General features: G+C 39.1%; 4 protein-coding genes across 4 annotated transcripts; 1 reads left to right on the plus strand and 3 right to left on the minus strand.

Moving 5' to 3' along the window:
• Nucleotides 1-264: 264 nt before the first annotated feature.
• Nucleotides 265-3,912, minus strand: hsd11b1la (hydroxysteroid (11-beta) dehydrogenase 1-like a). The gene is made up of 6 exons (XM_068743486.1): nt 3,828-3,912; nt 1,926-2,056; nt 1,566-1,769; nt 1,379-1,472; nt 574-739; nt 265-448 (listed from the first exon to the last, which is right to left on the minus strand). Exons 1-6 carry the CDS (start codon nt 3,910-3,912, stop codon nt 265-267), a joined length of 864 nt encoding a protein of 287 aa, XP_068599587.1.
• Nucleotides 3,913-4,361: 449 nt separating this feature from the next.
• micos13 (mitochondrial contact site and cristae organizing system subunit 13) lies at nt 4,362-6,186 on the plus strand. The gene is made up of 4 exons (XM_068743126.1): nt 4,362-4,503; nt 4,869-5,025; nt 5,489-5,546; nt 5,736-6,186. Exons 1-4 carry the CDS (start codon nt 4,475-4,477, stop codon nt 5,831-5,833), a joined length of 342 nt encoding a protein of 113 aa, XP_068599227.1. The 5' UTR covers nt 4,362-4,474; the 3' UTR covers nt 5,834-6,186.
• A 91-nt stretch (nt 6,187-6,277) lies between these two features.
• On the minus strand, nt 6,278-10,661 carry LOC137899113 (spindlin-Z-like). The gene is made up of 5 exons (XM_068743125.1): nt 10,509-10,661; nt 9,824-9,865; nt 9,343-9,590; nt 9,027-9,260; nt 6,278-8,117 (listed from the first exon to the last, which is right to left on the minus strand). The coding sequence occupies exons 2-5, from the start codon at nt 9,841-9,843 to the stop codon at nt 7,912-7,914; spliced, it is 708 nt and encodes a 235-aa protein (XP_068599226.1). The 5' UTR covers nt 9,844-9,865; nt 10,509-10,661; the 3' UTR covers nt 6,278-7,911.
• Nucleotides 10,662-11,220: 559 nt separating this feature from the next.
• LOC137899336 (mast cell protease 1A-like) lies at nt 11,221-13,023 on the minus strand. Its single transcript, XM_068743364.1, has 5 exons — nt 12,981-13,023; nt 12,741-12,894; nt 12,124-12,253; nt 11,691-11,945; nt 11,221-11,558 (listed from the first exon to the last, which is right to left on the minus strand). The coding sequence occupies exons 1-5, from the start codon at nt 13,021-13,023 to the stop codon at nt 11,406-11,408; spliced, it is 735 nt and encodes a 244-aa protein (XP_068599465.1). The 3' UTR covers nt 11,221-11,405.
• Nucleotides 13,024-18,338: the final 5,315 nt, after the last annotated feature.

Below are 18,338 nucleotides of genomic sequence, written 5' to 3' on the forward strand. Positions count from 1 at the left end.
AACTCTGATTATGGATTCAAAAAGCTGTTAAAAATCAACTCTGATTCACTTTTATTTTTCATGGTTGGTGTATAAAGATACCAAGAACAATGATGATGATCCGGATCACCATTTGTGCTCTCTGAATGCTTTACTAGTTTTAGCACGGTATTTCGGTAGTGGACATCAATTACAAATAAACTCTACCAACAACTGATGGTATAAATCAAATAGTAATCCATGGATTGAATCAGTAAATGTCTTGGTACAAGAGGAGAGACTGCTTTATGGAATGTAGTTGTGGGAGTTCTGGATTGCATAGTCTGCAATGGAAGGGAACAATTCTTTGCTTAGAATCATAATGCTGGTGTACCATGGGTAGAAGAGGTCTGTCTGTCTGGTAGCTCCAGTGATGATGATGTTCAGCGCTGCATCTGTGGCAGGATAAGCTGGTAGTTTAACAACATCCCTAGGATACAAAAAACACTTATTTTAGTTTTTGTGCCAAAATGTACTAAAGAAAAGTGATTTTTTTTCCCCCTGTGGCTCCGAGACACTTCATTTGTGGACTTTAGTCAATTACGCATGACAAACCTGACTTTGCTCATGGCTGATTCGGTATCAATGAGCCCAAGTGTACATATTGAGATGGACACGTTACTCCTCTTTATAGCCAGTTCGTGTTGAAGGACCCCAAAGAAACCAGTCAAAGCAAATTTCGTTGAGGCATATGGTGCAACGAAGGGGTTGGCTAGTTTACCTGTGAAGTATCAAGACAAGTTAAGAATCTTGTCTTGTAAACATAATCTTTATGGGATAATTAAACATTTTAATATTTCCAAAAATTAATGCAGTAAAAAGAACATTTACTATTAAATGTACAAGTTGTCAGGAATGAAACGATACCAAACTGAATATATTCCTAAAAGCTCTGGTGCTTTAACTTTTCTCATAATTTCCTGAAACACCTTGAATAATCGCATGATCTTCAGTAGATGGAGTCTCGTGTTAGATTTTCACATGTTTAATTGCATGTAAATAACAGCTTTAACTTTCCTTAACACAAGAACCACCAATATTCTGATACCTTCTTGTAATTTTAATTCAGAAAAACATCCTCTTCCCTTCCTGAGGTCTGAACATTTAGATATATATTGTCATGATGCTCAGCCAAATTTCTTGGTTCCTCTTATTTGCTGTTTTTCCTGTTGTATTTTGGTAATTATATTTTCCTTGTAGTGTTGTTTACTTTCCATTTCCTGTCTTTGCTTCTACTTCCTCCTTAATTTGCCCTGCTAAACCATTTGTCCTACAGAGTATTTTGTACTTTCTCCAGCCAATAATACATTATTTGCAAATTATTGTACAATATTATTTTACAATGATGTGGAAGACAGACCTGCAAGTGATGAAACAACGATTAACGATCCTTTACTTTTCTCAAGAGCGGCCATAGCTCTCCATGCCATCTGTACATAACTGAAGAAATTGACCTTTGGAAACACACACACACACACACACACAAAGGTTTTAGAATCAGTATGTCTAATTTTTTCATAAAGTGCAGACAAACCATTAAACACTACCTTCATCAGCAACCTGGCGTGCTCCACATCCCCATCCCACATTGCAAATGTGCTAGCGCCGATGTGGTTGAGAACTACATGATCCAACCCTCCGAGCTTTTCCAGAGCAAAATCAACCACTTTCTCTGGGTCTGACTCATTGGACATGTCAGCTGCTACGTAAAAAACCCTCTGAGCTCCCAAACTCAAGCAAGTATCTGCGACCTGTTACACAAATGTGCAAAGAAATTGATCAATCATTGAACACAAGTTAGGATAAGAATGGAAAAGCACTTTTGTTTTTGACAGGATGGATAAATAACTGAATTATTAGCCACCTTTGGTGTTTACAATTTGAGGTTGACTTCATGGTTCCCTTACCTTCCGTAAGACCTCCTCCCTCCTCGCTGTGATTACTATCTGTGCGCCGAACCTGGCATAGTGATATGCCAATTGTTCACCAATACCCTTACTGGCCCCAGTCACTACCACCCTGACACCCCTGAGAGATTCTGAAAGACACAAGGAACATACTTTTTAAAAAAAAGGTTATGTGCTGTCATCAGTTGTACTTTGTATTGATAAATAAATAATAATTGATAATCATTGGTAACACTGCTGCCAGTTTGTTAGGACAGTTATTTGAATCTGAAGGATTCATAACATAAACCTTTATTTAAACAATTTAATACTCAAAATAAACAGTCATTTCAAATGTACATCAATGTCCTATAAGTAAATGTGATACCTGTAACTAAATAACTGTTTGTCGCCTGTTATCTAAGACACACCCATAAAGCCATAATCCCCATATCTGTAATTCAACACCTAAACTAGTGATATTAAACAAACAAACAAACCAATCACATCCCGAGGTGTTGTGTCATTATAGCCTTCTGAGGCAGAAGGAGCTGGAAAATCCACATCACTGGATGGTAGCATGATCTGAAATCCAATTCTACATTTTTAAATGCAGGAAACTATGTACGTCAATCACACTGGAAAGAAGTGAGGATCTGGCCAATGCAAATGTCCAAGAAACCTAGACCCCAGTATATGTCTCAATAAAGTGTCTAAATTCAAGCATACTAGAATTAAACTACAGACCATTCTGGAGCCAGTCACACTTGAAACCAACCATGAGATTTTATTCATTTATAATGTCACAAGTGTTTTGAACTCTGTGTAACCGAGTCCACGAATACTCCTCTGTAAACCAAATCCTTTCATTGTGATTGCTAACCTTATTTTACAGTGCAAGCGCAATTTTATCACATGAGTAAAGCCTCAGTCACAAGCAGAGGGCGTGTCAGATTAAACTCAATTTTCATGCTGCTCTTAAATTCCTAAATACCTCCCTCTCTCGCTCTCCTGGACTATGAGTCGGGTTCTGCTCAAGGTTACTGTCTGTTAAAGGGATGTTTTCCTTGCACCCATCGTCAAAGTGCTTGTTCATGTGGGACAGACTGAAATTTTGGATATATATATATAGTGCAGCATCAATTAAAGAGTCCAAAATTTCAGTCTGTCCCACATGATCATGCTTTAAACAAGTTAAACGTGCTTTTCACTGAGATATATATATATATATATATATATATATATATATATGTGTGTGTGTGTTTTATCTTGTTTTATAAAGGAGATAACTTTATGCAGAAACTGGAATGAACCTGTGTTTTATGTTCTCTAAAGCTGCTTTTCAGTAAAAGGATAACGTATCCTGAACCAATTTAAATTATCTTGGCTTCTTATTTCGGTGATCAATGTTCATGAGATATTTTCTCATAAATTAGTCATCAGCCTTTAATCGTATCCGGATATATCAATTATCTGTATACAGGTGTAGTAATTAAATTCAGAATACTTTATTAATCCAAATAATACTGAAACAAAAAACAAAAAACATTGTTATTACCGAAATTGAATAGTTTTACACGTCCTAGCTTTTCTTAAGATACATGCATAATTATAAACAAACAATATTTTGCGTGGCAATCCATTTCACGCGCAGGCAGTTATGCTGTCATTAGTCTCATATGCCCATCACCCATTGAATATCACGCGTGGGCTCTGTTTCATGTAAAGGTTTTATAATTTTGAGCGCTTTTATTTGTATGTGGCATTTTTCACTCTAATCTATCATTGCAGCACAACTACGCTGCACTCTTAACAAGTTAACCTTTAGCCACCAGTAAATCCAGCACATTTATCGTTGTATTGTTAAACGAGTTCTCCCGCATGATCGCTATAGTTTTTTTTTCGAAGTTGCGTTTCTCTTACCTGCATGGAAACTGGGAGTAGTCCAATAGACGGCGAGAAACGCAACGCATATACTTGCAAATATCACTTTTGTTAAAATTCCCATTTTTTAAAAATCGTGTTGGTGATTAATTCTTAGTGCCAAATATTTAGACTCCCACGCTCACAGAGAAACCTCTGTAAAACCAGTCTTCTCTCTCTCTCTCTTTCTGTCACTCTCGCTCTCTCTCTCTTTGAACTTTAATCTATAATCAGGCGTGAGAGTTGAAATTACAACTTTATTGACACGTTCATTGTGGACATGAGCAAATGTTGCCATGTCCGCTGTTTTATAAGCGACATTGGCTTGTTCAGTGAAAGAATATCATCATGATAATTTTATGCTTAATCAATTGTACCCATCAAATAAGGACAATTCATGCATTATGAGGTTAAAAAAAACTATTTTTGTTTGAATGATAAACATTGGATGTAGTCAAGTCACACCGCAAGGATAACAGGATGTTAAGAAAGCTTTTCGGGGGAGTTCGTTTCCGTGTTCTGGCAACACAAACAGGAACTGGTAGCGTTGTCCTTCAATGGTGCTGCTATCAGCGTAGCTTCCACTGTAGCTCGTCGCAGCGTACTTGGGATAACAGCACGCAAAACGCACCACACCACCGTGGACCATGACATCAAAGGTTCTTCCGGCTGTGAAGTTAGTATTTTCACTTTAGTAGCCCATGTGTTGATGTTGTCGTAGGTGCTAGCTAGCTTGTAATTAGCCAGTTAGCTTACCCACGCTACGCCTGTCAGGTTTCTTTGTATGCTTGTATGATTAATAACTGCTATTATTCATTTGTTTGTAAACACACACCCTTATCCACAAGGTGTGTGTATTGCCTAAACGTTTCCTCACTCACTGACGCTCGCGAATGAGTACATTAATTACAAGTAGAAAGTTGAATGGCTACATTGTCAAACAATTGGAACATGATCATGCTTTAAACAAGTTAAACGTGCTTTTCACTCATTCCAGGTCAGATAGATCCTGTTTTATGGCTTGCCTGCTCTTATTTCCAGGCTGGCCACCAAGGTGACCATCGCAGGAGGAGCTCTTTACATCGCCTGCGACTCTGGTCTGCTGGGAAACAGTCAGCAGGGCTCAGAAGCCCTTGGGAAGGCCAAGGCTGCAATACGGCCCGCCATAGAGGAATGGGTGAAGTACTTTGGCCTGGAGGTACTGATAACATTGCGCCTATAGGCAAAATTCCAATCCCATTCCTGTCTGCATACGGCTCTGTACAGTGGTGTGATTGTTTTATTACCGGTACTATATTTCTTTATCAGAGACTGGATAACCTTTCCTCTTATTTACTGTACATAGAGGACCAAAATGAACACTTCTGGATTTATTTCTTTGGTGGATGTTTGAGGAAAACATTTCTAAGTTGTCACATTAACCCAATTTTGGTCTCTTCATTTTTTACTTTATGTTCGAATATTCTTTCTGCCAAATATCCAGAATTTGAGATACTATCCCCCCCCCCCCCCCCTCTTGTTAGCGATGGTAACTATTTATTGGTATGATTGGTATCAGTGGAAATCTCAAACTTTTACACACTGAGATTAGGTGTGAATTTAGTATAATACAAAGCTTTGTACTGTTTTTCCAAGTAACAGTCCACCCTCCCTCTCTTTAGGCTCAGTTTCCAACAATGCCGAAGATTGAGTTTGCTCCTGTTCAGGCGTGGAACTCGGGTAAGAATGAAATCGAAATTCTGTTTTTGAAAGAGCAAAGATCTAAAAATGGCTATACACACTTATTTTGTATTTCATTGTTACTGTAATGTAGTTTTCTCATTGTTCTTATGATCAAGATTGATATTTTCAAAATTAAGACTTTCAATTCTTTATACAACCCAATTTGTTCATTTCATTTTCTTGCAGGAGTGCGGTGGACAATTTCAGCTCTTTCAGAAGCACCAACGAAAGCAAGTCATTACACAAATAAGTATTTGCAGTACTTTAAAGACCTCACAAAGTAAACGGGATTTTGCTGGTCCACTTAACATTTATAAATTCTTGAGTTTTTCCTCTTCCTAAATGAAATTGTTAAATTGTGGCCCCTGACAATGCAGAAGAATTAAAGAAAATAATTTGAAATTTCACTGAATGTAGTTTGGTCATGTGGATGAGTACAGCGACATTGGTTGAGTTGTACTTTACATCATGTTAAATAGCAAAATACATTTTAAAATGAGGTCCACTTCCTGCTTGTGTAGACTGACAAATTTGATGTTGCCCAACTCTTTCCAATGTACAATATTGTCAAACCACTCAGATGTTACGAAGTCAATGTCCGTTGTATATATTCAGTTTGAGTTTGTGAATAAATAATTCATCAATCTGAAAAAAAGTTCTCTTTTTTTTAATTTGAGGCAAAAAATAAATACTGTGCACACACAGCAGTGTATTAAAACAAGACCAAAAAACTTTGAAAAAAAACTTTATTACTCATGACACCAATGACCTTTGATGGTGTTACAACTTCAGAACGGAAGGCGATTGAAAGCATGAATACGAGCAGCCAAGTTTAGGCAACACAAAAACACTGCAGCACCATGAACATGTTGTTTTTAAAGAGCTGTTAAACAAATCGATTCTGCCATACACTCACTTCTACTGGCAAAATAAGGTTGGAAAATCTTTAGATGATGCATGCAGACTCATGACAGTTAAAAATAATGGTATATTTTCTTTCTGACTACGGTAGTTTGCTGATGGATACTCTGAATGGCACTGAAAGCATGGCTGATTCAACAACATAGTAAAGTTGGTACGAAATATCTATACCTTCCTGCGACTATAAGTGTAATGTTTGCAAGACAAAGTTATATAGGACCGGAATAAGTTACAGTCAACAAACGGGATTGTCCGGTGATAACTATTGAACATTCAGTTTATCATTTGTGTATATAAATGATATTTTCACTTAAAGCCTGCTGAAATTTGATGATATTCATATAAATGAGTAATTACAACAAGCAACAATACAGGACAGTGTATACTGACGTCTGTATCACAAGTATTTTAATCTTTTTCTTTACTCATCTTGAAGATGAGATGACAGGAATTATCTCTAAAGCATTTATTCTGCCACGAACGCTCTTCAAGATCAAGCTATTTAGAGAATATATGTAGTGTACCTAAACATGTAAACTTTTTACAATAAAGTGCTCCCCACAATGTCTAAAGTGAGATTGTATAACCAAGATTTATTTCTGTTAAATTTAAAGAACACGTTCATACGGCATTAAGAGCGAAACGGCAATAAAATTCAAAGAGGGTTGCAAAAGTTTCTGCAGTCTGACTTCTGAATGAAACCCAAAAAGCAGACTGCATCGCTTTCAAGCACATTTGTATATACATAATATATTTGGAGAGAATATTTTCAGTATCGCAGAATGACAAGCCGGAAGGCACTCGATGCTTTGTGTGGGATCAAACGAAACAGACTTCAGGTAACTGCATCATCGCCATCATTAAAAAGGAACTGATACAAGGAGCAAGGTGCAGAAGCAATTTTACACGAGCGTATTGAACTCGTGTTTTGTAACATAAAGGTGGACATCTTAATGCGGCTTCCTTTCATTCCATTAAGGGCTAATACTGAACAAATACAGTCCACATGCTTAATCTGCTCAATGAATTCAATAAATGCTTTAGTGGAAAACAACCATCTGAAACTTAAAGTGCACGTGGCCCAAAGACAAATTTAAAATTATATATATATTTTTTTGGTACTTACTTGAATTAGGATTATTTTGAAGACATGTCAGACAGTCTCTTTGGGACACCAATGCAGATGTTAGAAAGTGCGATCTTGGGCTATCTAAAACTTGTTAAATAGAACAGCAACAGTAAAACAAGTTGACTTTCTTTCCACAAAACAGCCAGACATTGTGGCGCTACGGTTCTGCTGTGCATAAGAAAAAAAAAATTGCACTTTCTCCTGAACAGTAAAGCATGTTTGCTATTTAACCCCGTCACATCTTCAAAGAGTAATTAGAGGGACAGAAGCAGATGGACAGGGGCTGGAGAGTAAGATAACCGTCCACGGTCTCTAGGTTGTTTTGACCAAGTCATAGACGTGGATATGAAAGTCATCATCATACTTAATGTAGTAGACAGAGGGCTTTGCCGGGACCTGGTAGATGACCAGGCCTGTTCTCTTCACTCCTTTGTCAGTGACATACTCCACTTGTTTCCCCACCAGACTCTCGGTTTCTTCTCCCGGTTTCCTGTCTGCAGGCAGCAGGTGCTTGTTTTCTGAGAAGTGAAATATTCACGTTATTGGGGTACAGGTCATTTGAAAACAGCTTGTGTAACTTCACATTCTGTAAAGTGGAAAATAACGTTTTGATGTGAAATATGCACGGAAAATATATTCAAACATTCCTTCTTAGTTCACTAATAATTATATTTGATTTAATAAATGCTTCCTCATTGTCATGAGAAGTGTGGTTTAGAAGTTTTAGGTTTATTCCAAAATATTTAATTTATCAGCCGTTTGCAATAATTAAATCGAAACAAGAACACTAATTAAACAGCACAATAATCTAGATTTAAATACATAGAATTTTACTTCTAACGACCCTCAGAAGTCTCAAAATCAGTAATCAGTTGTACTAAATGTTAAATTAGTAATGTAAACAGATGATCATGTATAAACTCAAGAGTAAACTTTTCTAGCCACAAATGTTATCCTGCCCAAATGTGAAGTGTTTTACTGTAAAAATGAAGTGCCTGCTTCCATTCCAGCAAGATATTACAACGAGCTGCGCTCGTCAACTTGTCGTCTTCTGCGTTGCAAAGGCAATAGCCCCTTACGCCTAGGATAGGCGCTCGGGCCTAATTACGCCTAGGATAGGCGCTCGGGCCTAATTACGCCTAGGACAGGCGCTCGGGCCTAATTACGCCTAGGACAGGCGCTCGGGCCTAATTACGCCTAGGATAGGCGCTCGGGCCTAATTAGATCCACAATTTTACAGAATTTCTGTTGGAATGCAGATTTCCACTGTGACTAGTTGAAGACACATGATTTCCCCACCAGAATAAAAACACAAAAGAAATCATGTCACAAGGCTCTTAGCTCATCTATCAAGTCTTAAGACAAGTAATCAGATTTAACAAACTTTTATTTTTTTACAATAGCAGGTATTAAATTCACTTTAATACCTGCTTCAGGCAGAATCCTGAGGTCTCCATCAGCATAGTCATCCCAGAGCTGGTACATATAAAGAACTGGGTCTTTTTCATAAGTAATATAATACCAGTTGGTCATGACCGGTGCTCTGGAGAGGACCATTCCTCGCCACTCGTTCTTCTCTCCATCCTCCTTCTCAAACAGATGCTCGACCGCTTTGCCCACCAGCTCCTCTGCTCCCGGAGGCATCTTGATTTTATTGTTTACTGTGGAAGCATGGCCACATGTGGAAACAATGAATAACCGTTGCAAATGAGCTGGCACAGATCAAGAGAGAAGTCAACTCACCAACTTTTTCAGAAAGGACGTGCAAATTTGACACTCTCTCGTCCTTGAACAGCTCAATGCCGTAGACGCAGTCAAAGCCGTCGTATTTCACCATGAAGAGTGAAGGGTTCACGCCCAGCCTGTCGAGAACTGTCCCCTTCCATTTGCTTTGGTTCCCCTTCTCGCGCCAGTTATGCTGAATGCGGACTCCCAGAATGCTGTTGGGGTCTGGGATCGACGAGTCACTCAGCTCTCCGCTACTTCGCTTTCTGGTAAAACAGGATGAACGTTCAGATCTGTCTGTCCGTGGTAAAGATATAAAGTATGTAGCTAAAATATTCCGCTTATTACTATTTTAGGAAGACTAATTATTTCTCACTTTAATTTCACTCAAATAAAAAAAAAAGTATCCATTTATGATTGTATGCCCAAATTATCCATTTGTAGTAAAGCCACCAATATATGGATCATAACTAATATAATCGCTTAGTTTTCTACGTACCTGCCCCTTTTCTTGGACATTCCTCCAGAAATCCAATAGCTACTGACGAAAAAGAAAGGAGAGGTCAGCGTCCAAGTGACTGTTTGAGCGAATACAACAGCTGTCAAAGTTCACGCGTAGCCTCCTGTAAGCTAGCATTCAGAGGCCTTCGAGCAACAGTCGGGTCCGTCTTTGGAAACTCGTAACATGCTGCAGACGGACAACCTGACGAGCTGAGTACACGACCATGAAGGTCACGGCTCGCTGCTAAGCAGGAACTGTATAGTCTGTCACATATCATTAGCAGACTGTCCGGGTGAAGATTAATAGCTTACATACATATTTCAGAAACGACTTCAAGATCAAACGTTAGCCAATTGATTGCATGCCACGAATTATGATACGGGTCTTCGTTATATTTTAGGGTAACTAACTTATAAATAACCACTACAAATATAAAACACGATAAAGGTAAGAAGACTTATCTACACGACATGTAATATGAGGTAACGCTACCTGTCCCTGGGCTGAATCTCAACACACCTACTGTAAGAATCTTCTGCCTTAGCTGTAGCTGCTTCAATGCAGATGTTACTGTAAGTGGAGGCGCGCGCTACATCCGCACTTCCACGATGACAAATACAAATAAACAAACAACAACTGCGTGTTGACAGCCTTTATCCCATCCCGAAATCAATGACATTACCTTCAAGCAGACTTCATTTCATTATTTTTTTCGTTTGCCTTTCAGAGAGAAATGTAGCCGCACACAGCAAGATCAAACAGCTTAGCGCATATCGCGGTATCGGCACCTAGCTTCAGCATTTCCGGTCGCATCCCGTAGCGTCGCCCTCCTCCATGTCTTCTTCTTTTTCTTTGGGCGCAGGGGCATTACCGCCCCCTACTGATCCGGAGTGTGGATCAGGCTTAAATCAAAACACTGTCAAATAAACAGATAGACTTAATTCAAATAGATGCCATAAAAGCCTAAATTAATACTAAAATTTAAAATAGACCTTATTTTAGCAATGTCACAGAAACATTTCAAACATGATCAGACCAGTCATGTTTCTCAAAATCAAAGTCATTGTCAAAGAGGGCAAACATTTTGTTGCAACCTGATGTAGTGACACATGGCCAACTGATGTTTTAAGTAATTAATGTGTAATGTGTAACTAAAAGCATCGGTAAATTGAAAGGATACTACAAATCTGATGGTCAATATGGCCCACTATCATCACCACTATCTGAGCTAGCTCACTTTCAAATATTTACACAGGAATAAGAATTTGAACCAGAAATAAAACAGTGTTTATTGAAGCTTTAATGAAAGCACAATTCAAGACATTATTCATCACGTGAAGGTCATGCCATTGTTTAATGTATTTATTTATTACAGAAAAAATTACTGTGCGGGAATCCATCTTTTTGATTTCATTCAGTCACTTACAAACAAAAAAATGGACGAGAGGTGGTAACAAAAGCAGAATTTAGGCGATCACCACATCATTGATATTAAACAAGAACACCACATTTGTATTGAAAATTTACATGAAACATGTCCTAGAAACCAAACTGACACATTTCATTCAATCTAATTTGCCTAATTGCTGTTTATCTCACGTAGAATCCAGTCACGGAAAGAAGACACACGCGTGTAGACATCAGGAGTTCTGCGCTGACCACATCTCCGTCCAGAAAAGGAGACGACACCTGCTGCGTCTCCGTCACACACCAACGGTCCACCAGAGTCTCCCTTTAACAGGGAAGATACGACACATTTTCATATCCTGTCTTACATAAAATGTGTTTACTTTTACACATTTAAGAACAAAGTATCTCAAATGTCATGATGGGTGCTCAAGGTCAAGCCAGTGAATTTTCTTACAGAGCAGAAGCCTTGAATGTCCCTTTCCCCAGTGCCACAAATCATTGATCTGGCAATGGGAACACTCCCCCATCTCCGTCGACAGGACCGCTGGCCCAGCGTGGTTACGTTCACCTCCTGAAGCCTGGTTGCTACGGTTCTGTTATCCCCTATATCCCCCCAGCCAGCTGTGATGCAATTACGGGAGCGACCCATCCTGGCAGCGGTCAGATTGATTAGCTGCACTGCTTCATTCAATTGGGCGCTGCCATTGAGCTGAGACAAGGGGATTAATGGTTGAAAAATACAGAAGACAATGTTATGTTATAATCTTCACATAATGTTTTATGCTTGGTAAAAAGTCGAAAATTAAATGGTGTGTGACTGATTCTCCTGATTAAATCAGCTGAATGGTAATGATAGAAATATTTCCAACAGTAAAAGCTGTCCTCACCTTCAGGAGCATGATGTCATTAGCATGATAATCATAGTTGGGATGTGGAATGGATCTGACAGTCCTGAATTCCTGCCTCGTTGACTCATTGCCAGAAAGGGAATTGGTTCCAAGCACCACTGTATATGGTCTGGAATAAAAAAAAAAAAGATGACCGGCCATATTATAGTTTGTAAGGACTGCTATTGATCTCTGAAATCATTTTTCAAGTCATGATGTGGGACAGTAAATCATGCAACTGAAATCTATGCATTATATTTATTTTCCATATAATTAAACAATCAAAGAGCGCACCTCTGATCAACAATCTCTACTCAAGAGTCTAAAGAAATGGAAATATGTGTATCCGAGTCAAGTTTAACTTCATGGAAGTTTTTTAACACTTAAACATTGATTACCATGTTTTCTTCGAGTCTCAGACTATGAATTAACTTTTATGATAATAGACAGAAAACTGCATTCAGAAAATTGTTTATCAGTTAAAATTGTATCAATATTTTATTCTATCATTTAAGATTAGCATTGCACACACACACACACACACACATATATAGTCTCAAGTTGTCATTAAATAACGAAATATATAGTTTTAATAAATAAAATGCTTTAATTCTTACGTTGCTATCTGACAATGTGCTGCTGTGAGCACAAAGTTCTCTTTCACCAGGGCCCCCCCACAGATCAAGTTCCCTCGCACTTGTAACAAGGCCATATACGGGCGCGAGTGGGGGGCACTTTCTCTGCCTCCGACGATGTGAGAGGCATCAGCTCCTGAAGCACAAAAACATTTCATTCTCATGTTTACCAAGGGTATTTGTTTCGTGTCATATTTCTTCATGATGTAAAGCTGAGCTTACCAGTCACGACAAAGAGCAGCAGAAGAGCAGAGTTGCTTGCCATGGCGACTGGTCAAATCCGCAGCCTCTTCTCTTGGTCTTGATACATTTGAAGACGGGAACTTCTTGCATATTTTGTGGTATTTATTGCTTCAGTGTGTCAGTTGCTGAAATGTTTTTTTTTAAGTTGATTTGGGGAATAGGAAAGATGTGGTTTTAGATTTTCAAAACAGGGTTTCATCACTGATAGAAGAAACCACTTGTTTCGTCATGGCTTCATACACATAGAGACAAAAAATAATAATACCGGTAATTGAAGGCCGCAAACTGTCGAAATTGTGATCTAATAATCAGGCCTGCTTATAAAATAAGAGTTATATTGATTAGCAAAGCCATGCATTTTGAATGAATGGTAATTCATTCATTGTCTAATTGTTTGGAATGCGAAACACATAATTCCAAACTCATAGTTTGCAGAAATGTCAATGTCGATGTATGTTTACGTAAACTCACTCACAGCAGATTGCAATAGCTGTGTGGAGCAATGATTTCAACAGCACTTGAAAAATGGCTTCGCGTGGTTAAAAAATCAGTTGCAAATTGAGGGTGTTCCATTTTGTTCCTCATACTCTTCCAACGGTATCAGGTTCATTCCAACACGCACTGATGCTGAACCACGACTAGCAGATTTGGTGGTGCAGCAGGGCGAAATATATGTTTGACTAGCAAGTGACAGATCATCGCATGAATATTTTCTTCTCTCTCCCTTTTCAGATAATCTTTACTTTTTATGACTTATGCTTTTATTGGTACATACCGTACATGAAAAAAAAAATCCTTAAAGTGTACATGAAGTGAAGTAAAAAAAAATACACTTTTATATCATGTTTTTATAACTTCTCATAAAAAAACAAAATGACTTGTCATAAAAAGTTGTGCATTTATATTTTGCTTTATTTACATTTATTCAGTGTCTGCAGCATTGTACAATTCTGACATTATTCACTTTTTTCTTAAATCCATGGTGGATTTTTAAATACTAAACAAATTACTACTATCTTTGTTTGGTATTTCATAACCAGCAGAGAGCGCCAAAGGCTGTAACATTTGCTCTCTCATTTAACCAGCAGAGGGCGTCACCTCTCTATCTAAATAAATGTAGTGTAACGTCATAAATTGAGTCATCTGATGAGCCTTTCTGACAACATCTGTCTGTTGTCCGCGGCCTGTGAAAGTCCCACATTTTAATCCAAAGAGTAAGCAGGTCATTCTAGTACAAATAAAACATGGGACATCTCCAAGCTTGTTCCCTGAGATTCTTTATAAAATAACACTAATTGTTGGAGCAATAATCCATCTAGAATGTGTCAACCATGGATGTAAAGTTGGCCTCTGACTTTTGTCTGCAGTCTAACTCCAACAGCTTGTGTCGAGGCGGCTGCCCTTCGAAAATGATTTTGGCCTAAATGTCACTGTTATTGTTCCACAATCTGTCTCGATGTGTGTCTATGGTAAAGAATAAAATCAACATTACAGTATATACAGTTTGTTTTTAAGACGTCCCGTACATTTTCCAGCCAGTGCTGAGTTCTTTATCCCGGGGACACGAAGACAGACCGTGACAGAGGAAACTTATATTTACAAGACTCGGAAACAACCCACTTGTTTTAGCCAATATTACAAACCTTCTTAGAGGAAAAAGAAAGCAGATTTTGACCTTTTGCTTTTGAGGAAGGCTGTCCACCTGTTAATCCATGAAGTTGAAAAATGAAGTGTTGAAAAAAAAAAACTAATTCATGCATGCAGTGACAAAACACAGAGTCTGTCTGGTTTCATTGGCATGAAGGAGGGGCACGTAAAACTTAAAATGAATTCTGCCTTTTCCAGTATCTCACAGCCAACATCAACCTCATGATGCTGACTGGGACATGGGCCAACATGGCTGGTCTCCTTCAGGTGGCTAAAATATATATAGGAGATTACCTGTATCCCTTTAGATTTTTTCAATAGCTTTTGTTCATACTTTTTTTTTGGCTTCTCACATTTTGAGCGGTACATTATTGTAATCTTTTGGTAGTTTAGAAGGAGCAGCCAAGCTCTTACCTCGGCTATCTTGACTGATATTTGATGGATGTCTCTGAAGGACGTGTGCAAACAAGTTTAATCTCCTGTGACCCTGAGAAGCAACACTGTCGGCATGAAAAAAAAAGAGCCTTATCACAGCATCACAAGTAGATGAAGCAAAATAAAGATTTCTTGATGGCTGTTTTAAGTATGAAGCATTGCATCCATAGTGAGCCGAAGGAAACAGATTCCAGCTGCAACTTGCAACACTTGTCATTGTTTCCATAGGCCTCTTTCTACTCATTATACCTAAAATGCAGAATGTTCAAGTAAGTAGAAAAAGTTATGGGCTTTTATATGACAATATATAAGTGTGGACGTAAAGTAATAATGCAATGCAGTCATAATAGCATCATTTGACAAATTATCGACATTCGGCAGACAACTTTCTTGTTCTTGTGTTTTCCTCACTACGTCTTATATGCACATGTTTAAGTATATTGCCTTTCCTGTCATTCAAACAAAAATACACAATCATCCCGCTATCCGTTGCTTCAAACCTCGTCTCCTGGTGTCTGGCGCGACTGCAGGCATCCAGGGAATGCTTGACATGGGGTTTTGGATGGTCGGCACCACATACCTGCGGCGCGGCATGGCATGGCAGGGCTTTAGGGGAAACGCAGTGCATATGCCACTCAACAGCTCTTTTTAATGTCAAGTAAGTGGCTTCAGACATGAATGCTAATCCACTCAGTGATGAGATGGCCTCAGTCGGATGGCTGTGATACAGGCTGCCAAGACTGTCCAAGCACACCCTCAGGACCAGACAGAGCACAATGGGGCCAAACTCCAGGCTTTGAAGAGAGTCATTGCAATTTCATGAAATAGAGTTTCCTTTGCAGGTATTTTACTGTGATGAATCAGTTTGTTCAGGATACTCCTCTCTCTTATGATGTATTTATTTATTGTCAAAAGGAGACATAGCACACGAGCTCCAATTTCCCATCACTTTGCACCACCCATATCCATTTATTTCTGCTGACTTGCATCCTTTTATTGACAATTCATGTCATAAATTCCACCACAAACACACACAAAATGTAGTTATTTTTTGTTTTGAAGGTTGAAAATGTAAAGTCAAAACTTGAAACCCTTGCAGCAGTCCAGTATAAAGACATGACTGTTCTTTTGTGCACCGCCTATCACTGAAATGAGAATTCAGACAAAATCCTAAGTCGCTGAAGTCGTGAATTTGTTCATGTACATGGTGCATGCCACGGACACACACATGCACACATGCTCGCAAAAACACATGCACACTCGTTTGTCATCCACCCTTTAGCTCATCTATTCGGCATTCTAACTTGGGCTGTTTTTGTAACAAAACAAGGCCTAATCCTAAATTCAGCCAGCTGTGAATATGCCTCAACAAATGGCAGACAAATGAGAAGGATTAGCAAGGGCTTGTGAAAGAGTGAAAGGTTTGCCATTGATCTACGGTGGTCCTGTTCTCTTTCAGGGCCACTCGGTTTGAAAACCCCACTGAGTTAGAGCATACAGGGCCACTCCAGAGCCCCGTAGGCCACCGAGAGACACACAACAGCCACAATTAGTCTCAGGAGCTGTAATGGCAATTCAATAAGCGCTTTAAAATCGTGCCTTAGTCCATCGGCCACCCCGAACCCCTCCCATCCCTGCCGTTTTCATCTACATACATAAGATTGGTATTATGAGCGGCGAGGTGCTTTTTTTCTTTCCCACCCACCACAGTTCTTTTCAGCCACTGAGAGAAAATGACCACACAGGGTTTGGAAGGTTCCGGAGGCTGTGGTTTGTTGTCGCTGAAGCAGCATGACTTGTGCCCTTGTAGATTTTGGCTAAGGCCTTAAAAATGTGCTTCTATTATATATATTTTTTTCTGTCACTCCGCTGCAAATATATTTTGAAGACTGAAAGTATCTTTGCCTGTAAATCCATCTTCATTTAGGTGTAACAGAATATATTCAGAGTAATGTCTCCATGGATGTGTTCATGTGACGTTTGCTTGTGAAGAGGCCTTTGCAGAAACTGCGCTGCAGCCTAGCAGGTTCTATCGGACGGGGTTCTATCTTTTTGCAAGATTATTGAACAAGTCATTTGCTTACACTGATCATATCAAACATAGCCCAGACACCCCGTGTCTCCAACATCAAAACGTCATGGCAGGGGAGGAGCTGAGGATGTCTTCTGGATGGCTGTCATTTCTCCATTCTCCGCTGCTCTCTTTGGGACATGCCTCGTTGATTTTGCGGCGTTTAGGGTTTTTCTTTTAGTCTCACAATCAAAGGCCAAAGCTTTTGATTGAAACTTCCAAAAGGATCCCACTTCTTTTGCTGGCTAGCACACTGACAGGACAGTGGTGGAGCAATGATAATTACAGCCCCCCCATTCGGTGTCCCTTGAACTGGCATCAACGGCCAATCGCACCACCCTCAGCCAAGAAAGGGGAGATTCTTGGGTGCTTAAAAGAGGAGAATAGAAAGGAAGAGGAGAAAAGGTGGAAGACACACTGACAAAGAGTCCAGTCAAAAGAAGCAAGAGGCAGAAGTGTCTTTGCTATGGGTGGTGATGTTCAGAGACATAAAACAATTGTTTACAACATAGTAATAACACATGAAGGTCCAGAGTAGGATTTAGTAACATCTAGAAGTGTTGCTGAAATAAATAATCTGCGTTCTACAGTTATGTCAGCAATGTCTTTATCTCACGTTTTATCAATGAGAAATACAACTAAATTTTAAACTTTTAGAATTTTAAAGGAGCCGAGTGAGTTTAGGAAAACATGGAGAAGTTGTTAGTTTGTACAAAATAACATAAAATTATGTTTTATAGTAGTTTGTGTGCTGAATTAATGCTACACGTTTTAACTAATGAGATTTAGCACCATTGGTAAGATGGCTTTATTGAATGTATACATTCTCTTAAGGATTCGCAACTAAGGACAAAGACATCTATAAGACAACAGTACTGCCAGATCCGTTGTAGCGATACAGTATGTGTGCTACACAGGCCTTTGGATGTGATCTACAGTCTGACTTCACACCATTCTGACCAAACATATACCCCGTCACAGTAATCTCGCATTATGACAGGCTGAAAAGCTGGCCTTTATTCACCCCGAACAGCCACTATTCAGACCCAACTCTCCTTTCAGTTGACTGAAAAGGCCAAGCGGCCTCCTCCACCGCCACTGGAGGGCTCTTCTGTGTGTAAATGACCTTAACGCTCGATGGCAAAGTTCATAACCGTAGACCTTTCATCAGACACGGGGAGGTC

This window comes from Brachionichthys hirsutus, chromosome 9, assembly GCF_040956055.1.
Source record: "Brachionichthys hirsutus isolate HB-005 chromosome 9, CSIRO-AGI_Bhir_v1, whole genome shotgun sequence".
In the NCBI taxonomy this organism is placed as follows: Eukaryota; Metazoa; Chordata; class Actinopteri; order Lophiiformes; family Brachionichthyidae; genus Brachionichthys; species Brachionichthys hirsutus.

What these genes read in the sequence shown, in the direction of transcription:
- hsd11b1la (XM_068743486.1), bottom strand. Translation starts at nt 3,912, where the DNA reads ATGGGAATTTTAACAAAAGTGATATTTGCAAGTATATGCGTTGCGTTT. An exon ending in TACTCCCAGTTTCCATGCAG is followed by an intron (nt 2,057 to 3,827) that starts GTAAGAGAAACG and finishes TGTGTCTTTCAG; the next exon opens with AATCTCTCAGGGGTGTCAGG. An exon ending in GGGAGGAGGTCTTACGGAAG is followed by an intron (nt 1,770 to 1,925) that starts GTAAGGGAACCA and finishes TTTGTGTAACAG; the next exon opens with GTCGCAGATACTTGCTTGAG.
- micos13 (XM_068743126.1), top strand. Translation starts at nt 4,475, where the DNA reads ATGACATCAAAGGTTCTTCCGGCTGTGAA. An exon ending in AAGGTTCTTCCGGCTGTGAA is followed by an intron (nt 4,504 to 4,868) that starts GTTAGTATTTTC and finishes TCTTATTTCCAG; the next exon opens with GCTGGCCACCAAGGTGACCA. An exon ending in TGTTCAGGCGTGGAACTCGG is followed by an intron (nt 5,547 to 5,735) that starts GTAAGAATGAAA and finishes ATTTTCTTGCAG; the next exon opens with GAGTGCGGTGGACAATTTCA.
- LOC137899113 (XM_068743125.1), bottom strand. Translation starts at nt 9,843, where the DNA reads ATGTCCAAGAAAAGGGGCAG. An exon ending in ATGTCCAAGAAAAGGGGCAG is followed by an intron (nt 9,591 to 9,823) that starts GTACGTAGAAAA and finishes CTGTTTTACCAG; the next exon opens with AAAGCGAAGTAGCGGAGAGC. An exon ending in CAGGATTCTGCCTGAAGCAG is followed by an intron (nt 8,118 to 9,026) that starts GTATTAAAGTGA and finishes TTCACTTCTCAG; the next exon opens with AAAACAAGCACCTGCTGCCT.
- LOC137899336 (XM_068743364.1), bottom strand. Translation starts at nt 13,023, where the DNA reads ATGGCAAGCAACTCTGCTCTTCTGCTGCTCTTTGTCGTGACTG. An exon ending in GCTGCTCTTTGTCGTGACTG is followed by an intron (nt 12,895 to 12,980) that starts GTAAGCTCAGCT and finishes TTTGTGCTTCAG; the next exon opens with GAGCTGATGCCTCTCACATC. An exon ending in ACATTCAAGGCTTCTGCTCT is followed by an intron (nt 11,559 to 11,690) that starts GTAAGAAAATTC and finishes TCCCTGTTAAAG; the next exon opens with GGAGACTCTGGTGGACCGTT.